This window comes from Cyprinus carpio, unplaced genomic scaffold (genome assembly GCF_018340385.1).
Source record: "Cyprinus carpio isolate SPL01 unplaced genomic scaffold, ASM1834038v1 S000006646, whole genome shotgun sequence".
NCBI classification, from domain to species: Eukaryota; Metazoa; Chordata; class Actinopteri; order Cypriniformes; family Cyprinidae; genus Cyprinus; species Cyprinus carpio.
Window position 1 is genome coordinate 49407 of NW_024879272.1, and position 16318 is coordinate 65724.

At 33.0% G+C, this 16318-nt stretch overlaps 1 protein-coding gene across 1 annotated transcript in view; it reads right to left on the bottom strand.

Annotated features, from left to right (window-relative positions):
* LOC109061500 (E3 ubiquitin-protein ligase SH3RF3-like) overlaps positions 1-16318 on the bottom strand; it is a 79223-nt gene that overhangs the window by 22609 nt on the left and 40296 nt on the right. Inside the window, exons 2-3 of the mRNA XM_042755184.1 lie at positions 7100-7375; positions 3313-3408 (exon numbers count right to left, since the gene is read on the bottom strand). Of these exons, the coding sequence (XP_042611118.1) occupies positions 3313-3408; positions 7100-7375 (372 nt within the window). The remainder of the gene's footprint in view (positions 1-3312; positions 3409-7099; positions 7376-16318) is intronic.

Below are 16318 nucleotides of genomic sequence, written 5' to 3' on the forward strand. Positions count from 1 at the left end.
TTAAAATTTGCACAATAATAGTTGATTCTTTTTCCTTTCTTTTTTTTTTTTTTTTACGTCTGTGTTGCCTGTTTTAGTTTTTAAGGATTTAAAGTTTAATACAAATTTCTAATCATAAACAGTGGTAATAAAATTAAGACATAAAACATAAACAGTTTAATTAATCTTTTAAAATGTAATGAAAGAAAATGCAACAATCCCTTTTATAATTTGGCAAACAACGTGCTGCACAACCAAGGTTTAATGTTAAAATTAAAATGTGAAAGAAAAGTAATTTGATATTATAAAAAAATAAAGTTGTATTATTATTTATTATTATTATATAATTCATGATTTTAAGAAGTACGTTTTATTACTCAAAACGAATGTACTGTAAAATATTTCTGCAACAGTGTCCTCAAGTTAAAGTGAACTTTTATTTTGGCGAGTTGTAAAGCTTTGAGTTTTCATGTGCATTTGTTTCTTCGTTTTTTCTTTGTCCAAACACATTTTTAGTAACATTCTTTTATTTGATCAATTTTGGTCTTTTCTGTATCCCCCATGTCAAAACTAAAGCCAATGACATCATCTGACAGGAAGTGACATCATTTTGGTGGGAAATCAAAGGTATCAATGAATTTGATGAATTCTGTGATATTATGCTTCACTTAAAAGAACAGAACTCATTATGACAGATGCTCCTACTATAAAAATGAAAACAATATGCAAATTGATGTTTTGAGGAATGGAAACACAAACAAAAGCAAACATGACGGTGTGCAGTGAACAAACAGCCCTTTGTTTCAACTCACAGTCCTGCATTCATAAATATGCTAATGATATGCAAATAGCATGTAAATGAGGCAGATTGATGGCCCCCCACAGACGCAGTGTGGGTCTCTGCGGACGAATGGTGAGGCCTTCTGAAGGTCATGATATTATTACTCTGACATGAGGTGGTCAGAGCCAATTAATCGCACGCATAATGCGCGCTCAGACACGTTACAACCGATCTGACATTACAATGATGGAGGGAATAACGAGAGAGAAACTAGCGCTGACGTCACACGTGCAATTGTGGAAATAATAAAAATCATGTGATTTGTGCATTGCGTGTTGTTTCTGGCGGGTCACCCACGTTGCTTCCGTTCACCGGTTCGTTAGGATCCCAGCGCGCGTGAACTTTGAAATGTTCTTAATATACAGTAGGTCAAGCTCCGGCTTTAGTCACGCGAGAAGCGAGAGTTCAGACGCCGCGGCGCATGCAAGGTGCTGCTAATTGTGCCAATAATAGAGTCCATCACGCCGTGTAATTACGGCACGGGAAGACGACAAAAAGAAAACCACAGAGCGGCAAATGTTCAGCGGAATAATGACAGGCTGTCAGACGCGCACGAGCGCGATCTGAGCGAATAAAGCCCACGCTTGAGCGTGTGTGTGTGTATGCATGTGCAAGTGTGTATAAATGTGTGCACGTGAGTGTGCATGTGTGTATAAGTGCATGTGTGTGTGTGTGTGTGTGTGTGTACGTGAGTGTACCAGAGAGGGAGAGAATGTGTAGTGTGTAGTGAGAGTGTATGTTTATCTCAAGAGTGTATGTTTATCTCACTGTGAGTGTAAAAAGAGTGTATTGTGTGTGTGAGTGTACAAATCCATGTGTGTGTGAGTGTGTATAAGTGTGTGCAAACGTGTGTGTATGTATGAAAAAGAGTGTATGAATGCATGTGTGAGAGTGTGTATAAGTGTGCGCATGTGTGTGTGTGTGTTTTATGAAGCTGTAAGCGGCGTCTGTGACTCTGAGCATTCCTCTCTCTCTCTTCACCATGATCTCACCACAGTAATCTCTGATCCTGCTTTGTTCACGTCAGTGTTTAAAGAAGCATTTGCAGCAGACAGACACACTATCATCACTAAACCTGTCAAAAACATCCAAAGAATTACATTTAAAAAAATGTTTCGTAAAGAAAATGAAGCTGGTTTTAGAACAATTTTTTGATTGCAACTTCATTTTCATGAAAATTAAGCACATTTTCCCTGCAGATTCTCATTACTGTAATGCAAAGGTAAACAAACATGTTAATAAATATGAATAAATATGAATAAACAAAATATATATATTAAGGATGAAAAATACTAATGATGTACATTTCTCTCTTTTCTTTATTATTTTACTACTAATTAATTATAATCCTCATGCATTTTCTTTCTTTTTTTTCCTTTTGATTGCTGACTGTTCGTGCTCCAGTCATTTCCCAGCATTCCCTGCAGTGGAGCTCCGAGCTACACTTTACAGTGCATTAAAACACCAGTGAGAAGTTACCAGATTAGATCAAGCCAAGCAGCTCGATTACATCATTTACATCATTAAAACACGAGCGTGACTGAGCCTCATCCCAGCGGGAGACACGAGGACAGACTTCAAATGAGGTGAAGAGGAGAAAAAAGATAAACATAAACAACATTCACATTTCCAACTTTCAACCGTTGATCGCAGAGGCAGAGGAGATCGAGTTCCTGCACTCGGCATGTGCTAATCTATCTGACAGAAATCCATGAATTATGAGCCAAATGAGCAAAATTCAGCCGATGACTTTGAGAAGAAACAAAGCATGGGCAACAGCTAATGATCAGAGAGTGAACAACTATATGATAATATCCTCACCCTCAGGTCATCCCAGATTAGGATGAGTGTGTTTCTTCATCAGGTTTGTAGAAATGTAGCATTGCATCAGTGTCTCAGCAATGGATGCTCTCATTCTGACGGCACCCATTCACTGCAGAGCATCCATTCCTGAGACACTGATGCAGTGCTACATTTCTACAAACCTGATGAAGAAACACACTTATCCTGATCTCAGATGAACTGAGGGTGAGGATATTTTCAGCACATTTTTATTTTTTGGTGCACTATTCCTTTATGCCTTGAAAATACTATTCTAAAATATTTCTCTTTTTAAAGAGATTTCTTATCTTAATGTTATTCTTAAATGTGCATCACACAGATAAATGTATTTCTCAAAAGTAAATGTTTGATTCATGATAAATATCCCTAACCTGCTAAAGGACATCAGAACATCTCTGCAATCACGCTCATATAATCAATACACTTTACCCATAATGCATCACTTGCAGCGCTCTGAATCGACACACCTGCCTCTCACAGTCTCCAACCCGCACAAGTGGCTCATTGTTGCATTTAATAGTGAATTACGTAAGCAGTTCAACCTTGAAACTCTAAAGAAGCCGACATAATGCAGCAGTCTAGTGCGTTTCTTAGTTTTATTGTATTTAAAGGAAAGCCTTTAACACACACACACACTCAAGTGCACTTACCTCCACATATAAGATAGGAAAAATCCCGATCTTATCTCCCAGCATGCCTTCTGCCCAGTTATCATCCACTCTTCGAATGACGGTGAGAATCTCGTCCTGAGAGAAGAAACGCACAGTAAATACATGCGCTTTGACGGTTTTATTCTAGCGCTGTAGAAATTAATTGACAAGAGTCACTGAGAGAATAAACACAGGTAAACCACATCCTTATATGTGTCACGTTTAAATATTCAGAGAAGAGTGAGAAATAAATCAAACATTGCATATCAAATTCTTAGATTTATATTAACAGTGCAATCTCACTTCTGAATTTGTATAAAGAAATAAACAGTGTATATAGAAGATTGTTTCCAACAAGAAAACAGTTTTGGACTTTTTTTCACAATTGCAAATTGTTTGTTTGTTTATTATATTTATATAGCAGATGTAAAATAACTTGAGGTTGACCAAAGGGCTTTACATGGCATAGTAAACAACAAGACAAAATATAAAATAATAAATAAAAATGATAATATCACAAAGAAAAATCAACCAACTGGCAACCAGGAGATTGTTCCAAAGTGTTGGGCCAACAACTGCAAAAGCTCTTTAGTGCCTTAATTTGGACCTAGAAATGGTTACAATTCCTAAAAACCTAGATCTGAGCGGTTTCACCGATTTGTGTGGATGCAGCAGTTCAGTGAGATTGGTTGGTGCAAGATTATGAAGTGTTTTAAAAACCAATGTTAAAATTTTGTATTCCTGGCCCCTGCATTATAAACTAATTGTAATCACACCATATAAGACGGCTTTATCCCATAGTACAGCAAATTTCAAAAGTCTAACTTATGCATGCAACACGAATGACTTTTTTGAATGTCTATGTTAAAAGGAGAGTTTTAACTTTAGCCAGACGGCGGAAATGAAAGAAACATGACTTGACCACACTATTTATCTGTTTGTTGAACTTTAGACTAGAGTCAAATAAAACACCCAGGTTCTTTACACATGGAGTAATCCACTGGGCAAGATAAACAAGAGCAAGGTTATAAGCATTATAAGACAGAGCAGCACTACGTCCAAACAAAAACCAAAAACTTTTTTTTCTTCATTAAGTGTCAAGAAATTATTCATAAGGCATAATTTAAGTGCCGTCGGTGTATGAATGAGTGAGTGAATGGGTGAATGTGAGGCAACTTGTAAAGCGCTTTGGATGGCCATGGGTCTGTTGAAAGCGCTATATAAATGCAGTCCATTTACCATTTAAGTTCTTGAATGCATGCATAGAACTTTTCTAAAGCATTTTTTATCACCAGGATTAAATTAAAGATACAACTGTGTATCATCGGTATATAAGTGAAAGGAAATTCCATATTTCTTAAAAATTGAACCCAGCGGCAGCATATAAATCATAAATAGAGTCGGGGCAAGAATTGAACCCTGAGGGACACCACACGTCAAAGGAGCACTGGAAGATGTATATTGTAAAATCTGTGTTCTTAAAGCACATTTCAGACTATCAGGGACTATTCTGGTGCTTAGACTCAGATTAACAAAAGTTAACACATCAAAACCAATAATGTTTACAACCTGCTTTGCAAAGCATAACATCTAATAACTTATAAAAATTTCTTACAATTGCAAGTTTAAATCTCACAATTCTGACTATTTTCTTTGAATTCTTTTGAATTTCTTTGAGTTTACATCTTGCGTCGTCATTGTGATTTTAGCTGTAAAGCAGTTCCACAGAAGAAAATAATGACTTTATTCAGATCAATGTTGTAAATGTTGTAAAATTAATCAATAATGAAATGTTAACTGAAAAAAACATTAAAAATTAAAATGATTTAAAATTAAATTTATTTAATCTAGTTCCTAATGCAAAATGTATTTAACTTTAGTTTGTTAAAATTAATCTAAAGTTAATTTTGTTTGAATGAATGTACTAAACAAATAAAACTGAAATAAAAATATATAATCTATATAGACATAAAAAATACAACAAATGACAAAAACATAACAAAATTACTAAAATTAAAATTTAAAATAAAAAGGGAAAATGTAGAAATAAAAACATATTCAAAAATATTAAAAAATGATAAATGTATAATAGTATTTCAATGATATTAGAATAACCCTGAGCAGCTTTACAAAAGAAAATATTCAGTTCAATTTAGATTCAACTCAATCTTCCATCAGGCATTAATATCTGTATCTTTATGAACGTGACTCGGTTTATAATGATCATACTGAAGCCAAAGCAACTGGCCTTACACAAAGAACTCATTTGAATCGATTCACATCAAGCTTCAGTTCACCAAGAGTCAAACCTGACTCAATCAAGTGTCTATTAATGAGTGTTTTGGCATGCAGATGCTCGTCTGTCTCTCATCCGCCTGTCCTTCTCCTCTCTGAAAGGACTTTCTTGTCCGTGTTTCCAGGACTCATCTTTCCGGTTCCTGTGACTGGAGGACAGAGGCCGCTTGTGCAGTAATGCATTCAGACGTCTGAACACTGCAGCTGTGCGACTGCACCTCGCAGACGATGTGAGGAACATACAGAGCACAGAATCAAAGAAGAGATTTTGAAAAATTTTGTTTTGTTATTTTTTTGTCCATACAATGAAAGTCAATGGGGACCAAAGTATGGATGTGCGATATGATCGCTTGGATCCTATTTCATAATAACTATATTTACATTTATGCATTTAGCAGATGCTTTTATTCAAAGCTACATAAACATAATAAACATAAGTGCTATCAAACGATTAATCATGATTAATTGCATCCAAAATAAAAGTTTTTGTTTACATAATATGTGTACTGTGTATATTTATTATGTATAAATAAATACACACATATACAGTATATATTTTGAAAATATTTACACGTTTATACATTTATATATTCTTACATTTTATATTGTATTTAAATATATTTAATATATAAACAACATATTTTTCTTAAATATATACATGCATGTGTTTGTAATTATATATACATAACATATGCGTGTGTACTGTGTATATATATTATGTATACAAAAGCTTTTATTTTGGATGTGATTAATCATGATTAATCATTAGACAGCACTAATAAACATACTACTACATGAATAAAAATCTAGAAAGCTAGACTAGAAGCTAGATTTGTCTTTATCAGAGAAAAGAAAAAGGAGGATCATATATGGGGGTGTGTGTGTTATTTTAACACATCACTGATATACTACAATAGTTTTGTTAATATTCTGAATATGATTTTGTCTTGATTTTAGTTAAAGTTTTAGTAATTTTATTGCCATTTTATCAATGTCTAAATTTTTTTTTGTAGTTTTAGTTATTTTAGTACTTTAACTTAGACCAAATGAAAATGTGAAAAGTTTGAAAAACAAAGAGAAAAATAAATACTTTTATTAATCAAGGACGCATTAAATTGATCAAAAGTGTCAGTAAAGACATTTCTAATGTTATAGAAGATTTCTATTTCAAATAAATGCTGTTCTTCTGAACTTTCTATTCATCTGTGAATCCTGAAAAATAAAATATCAGTTTCCAAAGAAATATTGTGCAGCACAACAAGTTTTCAACATTGATAATAATCAGAAATGTTTCTTGAGCAGCAAATCATCATATTAGAATGATTTCTGAAGATCATGTGACACTGAAGACTGGAGTAATGATGCTGAAAATACAGCTGCACATCACAGGAATTCTTATTTTACTGTATTTATGATCAAATAAATGCAGCCTTGGTGAGCAGATCTTAGCCTGTAATCAGACGGTGATCTGTCAGCAGACAGAAGTTTGTACCTTAGTGAAGGTCAGGCAGTCTTTGTCCTGGTCTTTGTCTTTGACCTCGAAGTCGTAGAGCGCTTTCCCCTGCGGCGGCGTCTGGGACAGCGGTCGGATGCACTGGATGTAACTGGCTGGAAGGAAGCCGTGGCTGCCGTTGAGCTCGCCGTGGAACCAGTTCTCGTCCACCTTCCGCCGCAGGATGATGATATCGCCTTTGTTGAACTTCAGGTCGCCCGCTTCTTTGCCCTCGTAGCTGTAAAGCGCTTTTCCACACGGCAGCTGAGGAACGTTCTGGAAGATGCAAAGACAGAGACTGCGGTCAGAAACGTTTTTTTCACCCTTTGACAAACATAAGAAGTTTTTAGCACTAGTGCAAGGTTATTATCGATAACAAAAACCCATTAATTAAAATAACATAAAATATTAAAAACTTCAGTAAGTTTCCAAGGCAAACATTTCTTATTTTTGTTTAGTTTTTAATAAAACTAGTTTATAACTTTCCTTTTTAATGAGGTATATAGCTAAAACTAAATAACTAAAAAAAAAAAAAACTATATAGAAATATAAAAAAACTATAAAAATGACAGAAACGCAAAATGACAAACTGTAAAATATAAAAATAAATGTAAAAAAAAATCTAAATATAAGCAAAAACTATAATAGTATATAATTTATACAAACTACAACAAATACTTCACAGAAATATTTGTAAAAACTGATAATGACAAAATGACTAAAACTTTAAAATATAAAAATAGAAATATCCATTTAAAATATAAAATACCAAAATATCTAACAATATAAATATAATGGAAAATCTAAAAATATGAAAGTTAAAAATATAAATAAAAATATAATATAATAATTGCATCTAAAAACTAAGCCACCAAATACTACACATAAATATAAAATTAATAATCATGACAAAAAAAAGCACAAGAAAATGACTATAATATTTAAATGTATAATATAGATAACATATCATATAAAAATTAGTGCTGTCAAACGATTAATTGCATTCAAAAAAAGTTTTTGTTTACATAATATATGTATGTGTACTGTGTATATTTGTTATGTATATATCAATACAAACATACAGCATATATTTAGAAAAAAATTACATCAATATATTTATATTCATATAAATTATATCATATATAAATATATTTAACATATAAACGTACAAATTTTTCTCATCAGATGATCTGTAGTGGGTTTGCATGTTGGTTTTAAACATCTACAGTAGGTCACAACTCTCCTGAATTAGATTTTATATATAATATATATATATATTATATATATATCTATATATATAAGATATATATATATATATATATATATATATATATATATATATAATGTAAACAAAAACTTGTATTTTGGATGCGATTAATCACAATTAATCGTTTAACAGCACTGATAAAAAAATATATAAAATATAAACATTATATATGTATATATGTGTCAAACCTCACAGATTTCTACCATCATCTGTACTGTCGACTCAAACACAGACTCTTGAAACAGTTTTAAATGATTAATCAAATCAGACACAAACACTAAACCCCTGAAAGTCTCTCTGAATACAGCGGAGATCTGATGCAACGCTGGGAAAGATCTGAGGAGCTCATGATGGAGATCAACACTAGTCCTGATTATGAGCCATCAGCCTGGTAAAATCACCGTAAAACCTGACTTGAGTGGCTTATTGCTTTAATGCAATAATGAGTAATGTAGACTGTAACACACACGAGTCAAACACTAACAGTAAATACTGACTTAATGATGGCTGTACATCGATTATGTATGAACACCCATGTTACGAACATAAACACGCATGTATTTCAGATGAAATATTTCATTTTGAAACAGGGTTCATCATACTGGGTTTTTATAACAGTTCAATAGACAAGAAGTTATTATCAAGTAACTTCCATTTTAGCCACAATGATTCCAGTTACTTTGTCTATTTTTGATCTGTCAATCAAACTTGTTCCAAAAAGTTTTGAATGAATCGCTTGAATGAATGACCATCCCTTGATTTGTTCTTTAATTAATCAGCTTTTTAAAATAAAACAGTTCAGTGAATGATTCAATTACTCACTCATAAAACCAGCCACTTGATTCGTTTCTGAATAAATCATCAGGTTTGAATGTATCGTTTAAACGAATGATTCAATTATAAAAACAATCATTCGATTCATTCTTTAATGCATTAGCATTTACTACTTATCAGTTCACTGAACAATACAATGACTCAATCATAAAAACAATTGCTCTATTAAAATATCTGAATAAACTGTCAGTTTTAAATGAATCTTTTGAATGAATGATTCAATGACTCACTCATTAAATCAGTCACTTGATTCGTTCTTTAATGAATCAGTATTTTAAAAGCTAAGTTCAGTGAATGATTCAATGACTCACTCAAAAAAAAAGAGTCACTTGATTTATTTCTGAATAAATAATTGGGTTTGAACGAATCTCAGGGCTTGTCGGTATATATATTTTTATGACTTAATCCTAATATAGAAGTGATTTTAATGTTCAGGTCAGAAGAAAAACAAACGGGCACAAACTGAGACAATCTTCATACAAAACATGTTTTATCTTCACTAGTACAGTTATTTATAACTCATATATGTGACTAATTCAATAATGAGACGGTAAACTAGGTTTGAATGCATGGATTAATTGTTTTATTTCATTACGAATACTATTAGTTTAATAAGCGACAGTCACCGCTGAAAACAAAGACACAATTACACGTGAATTAAAGCTCTGAATGAGCATCAAGCGCCTCTCGACTGAGACACGAGACCATGTTCAGTGAGTTTTTAATGAAATCTGACTCTCGGAGGGCTTTTCTTTCCTCAAGCGGCCCGGAACGCCGCATCCAGACGGGATTAACCACACACCAGCTTCCCAAAGAAATAAAGACAGCTTATTCCATTCAACACAATCAAATTACAGGCTTATTTGAGCTCCGCAGCATCACTGGAAGCGTTTTAACGGCGACGCGGCTTCATGACCGTGATTTACTGTGACTTAAACCACAGATCACTGCGGATGAGCTTTAATGCATTATTATATGTCAGAGAAACTCCTCATTAACCAGAGACTCTGATGTTTATACTGTATGCACTGGACTGACAGGGGTTCAGTTCCCAGGCAGTGCATGAGAACATATAATAACTTTAATGCAACGTAAGACGCTTTGGATAAAACTGAACACAATGCAACTTTAAAAAGTCAAAAATATATAAACTGACACTCAAATTAATGCCTTGTCAAATAAAACCATAAAGTGCATCCAAAAGTGTTTATCCATTCATTATTTAACAGCATAAATGCAATATCAATTACACTACTGGTCAAAAGTTTTAGCAGCTTATCATTAATAAAAAAAATGTAACTAAGACTTTTATTAAGCAAGAAAGCATTACATTGATCAAAAGTGGCAGTAAAGACATTTATACTGTTCCAAAATATTTTTTTTCAAATAAATGCTGTTCTTTTGAACTTTCTATTCATCTGTGAATCCTGAGATATATATATATATATATTGTGCAGCACAACTGTCTGTATATATCTGATATATATATATATATATTGTGCAGCACAACTGTTTTCAACATTGATAATAATCAGAAATGTTTCTTGAGCATCAAATCATCATATTTTTCATGATTTCTGAAGATCATGTGACACTGAAGACTGGAGTAATGATGCTGAAAATACAGCTGCACATCACAGAAATACCATTACACTTTAACAGAGATTCACACAGAAAACAGCTGTTTTACATTCTAATAATATTTCACTATTTTTACCGTATTTTTAATCAAATAAATGCAGCCTTGCTGAGCAGAAGAGACTTATTTCAGAAGCATTAAAAAAACGTTACTAATCCTAACTTTTGATTGGTAGTCGTGAATATGAATTTCTATTTTGTAAATGCATGTTGTAGATCTTATTGTAAACATACTTATCAGTGCAAATGTTTTAATTGTTTGTAGTGTTTACTCAGAATGTCATAACTGGATCATTAAATGGTTTATTACTTAAACTCCGCCCCTGCAGCTCACACTTATTTGCATACACCTGTGAGAGCCACACCCACATATTCGACATCCAATCAACTAACTGATGCACAGAGCCAAACCCCGCCTACATACTTTCTTTTCAATAACCAGTTACAAAAACAAAAAAATCAAAATAAAACACACTCCAGTCATCAGAACACACTCACTACCCATAATGCACGTCTGTCGCCGTCTGCCCGCTACACGAACACACTCACTACCCATAATGCACGTCTGTCGCCGTCTGCCAATTCTGTCAAATTTACTGTAAAAAAAAACAGCAGCTGTGGTTGCCAAAATTTTACCGTAAAAAATTTGGTGGCAACATTTTAGGTTAAGTTTACATTTAAATACCGTAATTACTTAATTGTAAAGGTGCACAGTGTCAACTGAAGTACTGAAATCTGTTTTGTACCTTTGTACTACACTGATAACCACCAAAGCAGGTGGTGATGAGAAAGTCACATGATGAACCAAATCAGCTTTAAAATACTAACATATAAAGGTGCATAGTGTCATTCACACAAATGCCATCATGGTAACACACATGAAACTGAAATAATGCAATGAACATTCATTTAACAACATTATATGTAACATACAACCCTAATTTACACATCTGATAAACAAAACAACCTAAAACATGTTATTTCAACAACAACAAAAAAACATCAAATTAGAAATGTAATCAGTGTCCTGACACACACATATAGCACACGCAACAGCTCTGAGAACAGATCCGTGTGTTTGGATGAGCATCTGACGTGGGCGACTGAGTGTGTGTGTGTGTGTGTGTGTGTGTGTGTGTGTGTGTGATCAGATGAAGAGCATCCTTCAGAGATGCATGAATTGAGAGTTGGAGTCCTTTGCTGCAGCTCTATTTCTCTCTGTTGGACTTGTGCCGGAAAACAACCTACACTACACTACAAACTCAAATACACACACACACACACACACACACACACACACACACACACACACACACACACACATACGTTCAATGATCCAAAACACCATACCAACACACCATAACTCTCCTCACACATGCTGTATTAACAAGTGCATCGCAATAAACCTGAAAACAGGCCTGAAATGAAGCCATAAAGCTGTAATCTGTGAGTGATCGTCAATACACCTGCACTGACTGACAACCAGATGCACTGAAATCATGAGTGTGAATCTGAACACAACTGGGCAAAACACACAGGAAACTCAACGGGAATGTGAACTGAAACTGACAGCAAGAGGAATTTACTGAACTGAAATTCTGAATAAATAAATAAATAAATAAAAACTGAAGTCTGCCACTCTGAATTAACAAAATACAAATAAAACAAAAAAAATAATAAAAATGAATACTATTATTTATTATTGTATAAAAATTATAAATTTAAAAAGAATTAAAAGTAAATACAAATTTATTTAGGTGGCATTTCAATAATCTATCTTCTGTCAAATCATCTATTAAAACTGAACGCAATTTGAAACAAATTGCACTCATCTAAATTTCTTTTAAATGAAATTCATTTTAATTCTGCTTCCTTACATTAAACTTTGAAGTCAGTATAAAATAAAAATATAATATGTAAAAAAAAATTTATATAAAATATATATATATCTATATATCTATATATTCTATATCGCTATATCTATAATATATGATAATAAATATGGATATGAATATATAATTTTAAAAAAGCAGTTCATGCAGTTAATGATACTCCACACACACCCAATTAAAAACCACACAAACTGCAATTCTGTCCTGTTTGCATTTAAAAAAGCAGTTCATGCAGTTAATGATACTCCATACATACCCAGGTTAAAATCACCTAAACACAAAACATTTTTAAATGGTTAGCATTTGCAAAGTTTTAGTCCCTTACTAAAAACTGTGCATTTTTTATAATTTTATATGCATCTAACTCGAATGCTGTATGAAGGTAAAATCCTGCAGAAACAAACTGTAAACAACAGTCAGTCAGTTCCAGTGTTTAAATGAATGAGTAATAAAACACGACCAGCGTGAAATAAAGCATCTGCCTGTCTGATTTACAGCATTCTGACAGCAGAAGTATTCATCATAACATCCATCACAAAGGTCTGGAGCTGAAGAACATGAGAACAGACGCTGATCATCATCATCACACACTAGACATAGTGAAAACAATAAAACACTGACAATGACTCAATCACAGCACACAATCACCGCTCTGATTCTAAAACTGCAGGAAAAACACACAACAGGTGCATTTAGACTGCGCACACACACACACACACACACACAGATGAGAAAAAAAGACTCTTTTTAAAGAGAATAAGAATAATGCTGTAGTTGATGCTTTGCTCTGTAGAGTTTAATGCACAAATGATGTGAAAGAGTTAGTTAGGAGGTAGTCACAGAGTTAAATATAAGTCTAATACAACAGTAAAATAAATATAAGTTATAAGTATAAAATATAAGTATACAAATTTAAATATACAATAAATACATAATATAAAAATACGATGTATGAAATGTATAAATGGAAAAAAAGAAATTAATAAAATAATTTAAAAAAAAGAACAATCACAATCACGAGACAAACTGATCCCTGCATTAGTATGTTCTGAACTGTGTTAACTCCACACACACACACACACACACACACACACACACACACACACACACACACACACGCAGGTCACCATCACACAGTCACATGATCACGACTGCATCAGCCCAACATCTCGTCCTCATGTTAAACACACTGCAGCTCACAGCTGGAAAACATCATTCTGCTGGCTCTCAGAACAACATCTGAAACACAGCTTTACAATTCACACTTTATCTGTGCTGGACTTCATCAAATATATGAAAAACCATGTGTCCAGATATTGACCAAACAAATAAAATCTTTCTCTCTCCTTCTCTCCCACACAAATGTACAATAACTAACAAATAAAATCAAATGTAAATTTAATATAAAAATATGATGCATGAAAATGACAATAAAAATTATATAAATGTAAAAATAATAAAATTAAAAAGTAATCCAAAATATGAAAAATATGAAAAATCTAAAATAAAACATACAAAAATAATAAATAAAATAAAATATGAGAATTATAAGATATAAATGGAAATAATGGAAAATAATAAATGCAATATAAAAAAAAAAAAAAAAATAAAAAAAAAACAAAAAATCAAAATAAAAATATATTCTTAAATTAAAAATAAAAATCAAATATAAAATTTGCATTATTGCAATTTAAATAAATATATAAAAATTTTAAATATAAGTATAAAATAAAAAAAAAAAAAATAAAAAAAAAAAAATAACCACCAAAAAAAAAAAAAATAAAAAAAAAAAAACAAAAAATAAAAAAAAAAATAGGCTGGAATCACAATCACGAGTCAATCAAATTGATCTGCTGCATTTCTTTATTTATGCACAATAAAGCATTGATATTCAGTTTAAAATGGTCAAATGTAAAACCAGATATTAACATGGTGCAAATCAGCTGTCAGAACTACAACATTCATTTTACAAGTGAATGACACAAGCTTTATTACTCTACATCAAAATTATGGAAGGCCAAATGGTTCAAAAACACGTGAATTTTAACATGTAAAATATGTGTATTTAACGCATATTATACATGTATTTCACATGCTAAATGCATGTTAAAATCAGCGCACAAACTATTCGTATTTACCACGTTAAATATGTGTATAATACGCCTTAAATACATATGGCCTTCCATACAAAACTGCAAAATCAGCAATAGACACAAAGCAGAGACACGTCTTCAGAGCGAGCGGTTCAGAGCATCATTGCGTTCGTTCCTGTTTCACGCATCGCATCTGAATGCTGCTCAACAGACGCTCGCGTCGTTAATACTGAGCAGATCTCAGTGGTGTTTGTGTGGATTTATGGTGCCCCGTGGACGCACATTCTTCATTAAATGCTCATTCTTCTTCTGTGACACTGTGTGACCGAGTCTGACGAGCGCCACTGCGATATTGATTTCCGCTGTGCCACAGAAACACACGCTAAAAACATCATCGATGATGACAAGCATGAGCCCCAATCATCAGGCGTGCTACAAACACAAACGACTGTAATGAGATGAGAAGAAACATCAGCTGAGGGAGCGTTAGATCACACCAAGCGTACCTCCATCTCGGCCCCCTTTATCCTCTCTGAGAAGAGTTTGGCCAGTATTTACAGTGGAGGCAAAAATGATTATAACACTAGTGTTATCAGCAGCTAAAAATGGTTTTAAGTCAGTTATTTCTATCTTTTGCTGTAGTGTGTCAGAAGGAAATATCAGTTTGCAATTCCAAACATTCTTTTGGCCATTAATGCAGTGAGATGTTTGTGCTGCACACAGAGATGTGATCTGATCATCATCAGTCTGTCTGGAGTCACATGAAGAAACAGAACAAACTGAGACAGACTCAATCCAGAAGAACTGTGGTCTCCGAGACGCTTCAAGAAACCTTCCTGCAAAGCTCCTGAGAAACTCTGCTCAAGTGCACTGAGGACAAAAACTGCTTTAAACACAGAGGATGCTCCACCAAATGATGATTTTATTTAGTTAGAAGTTCATTCTTAAAGAAAATCTATTTATGATGTTATTTTTGTAAGTTTGTAAGTTTGTATGTAAGTTTTTTTTAAACATTTGTTTCTTATTTATTTGGTTCCACAGTGTTTCCTGATTTTTATTTTATTTAAACTTTGTGCAATTTGTTTATTCTATTTTACATCAAGGTGTAGGCTATGCCGTGCCTCCAAGCTTCCTTATTTGTTTTGCTAATAGAAGTTCTACATTTCTTACATTTCTTATTAATTTGTTTCCACAGGGTTTAGGCTACTGATTTTCAGTTGTGTATATGCAACCTATTTAAATTTTGTGTAAGTTATTTGTTATTTTATATTATGCATATATCATGATGTATTTTATTAGTTTTGTTAATAAAAGTTCTATGATTAATATATAGGATAAATGGTGCTATTTAAAAGCGAAAGAAAGCAAGGAAAAGAGAAAAAACTCAAACAACGATTCTCATACTCTACGTTATGAAATTTGCCGATACGATTCAATTCAATAGTATATCGATTCATCAATATTATGAGGTTGCCTACATGTTCAGACAGCACCA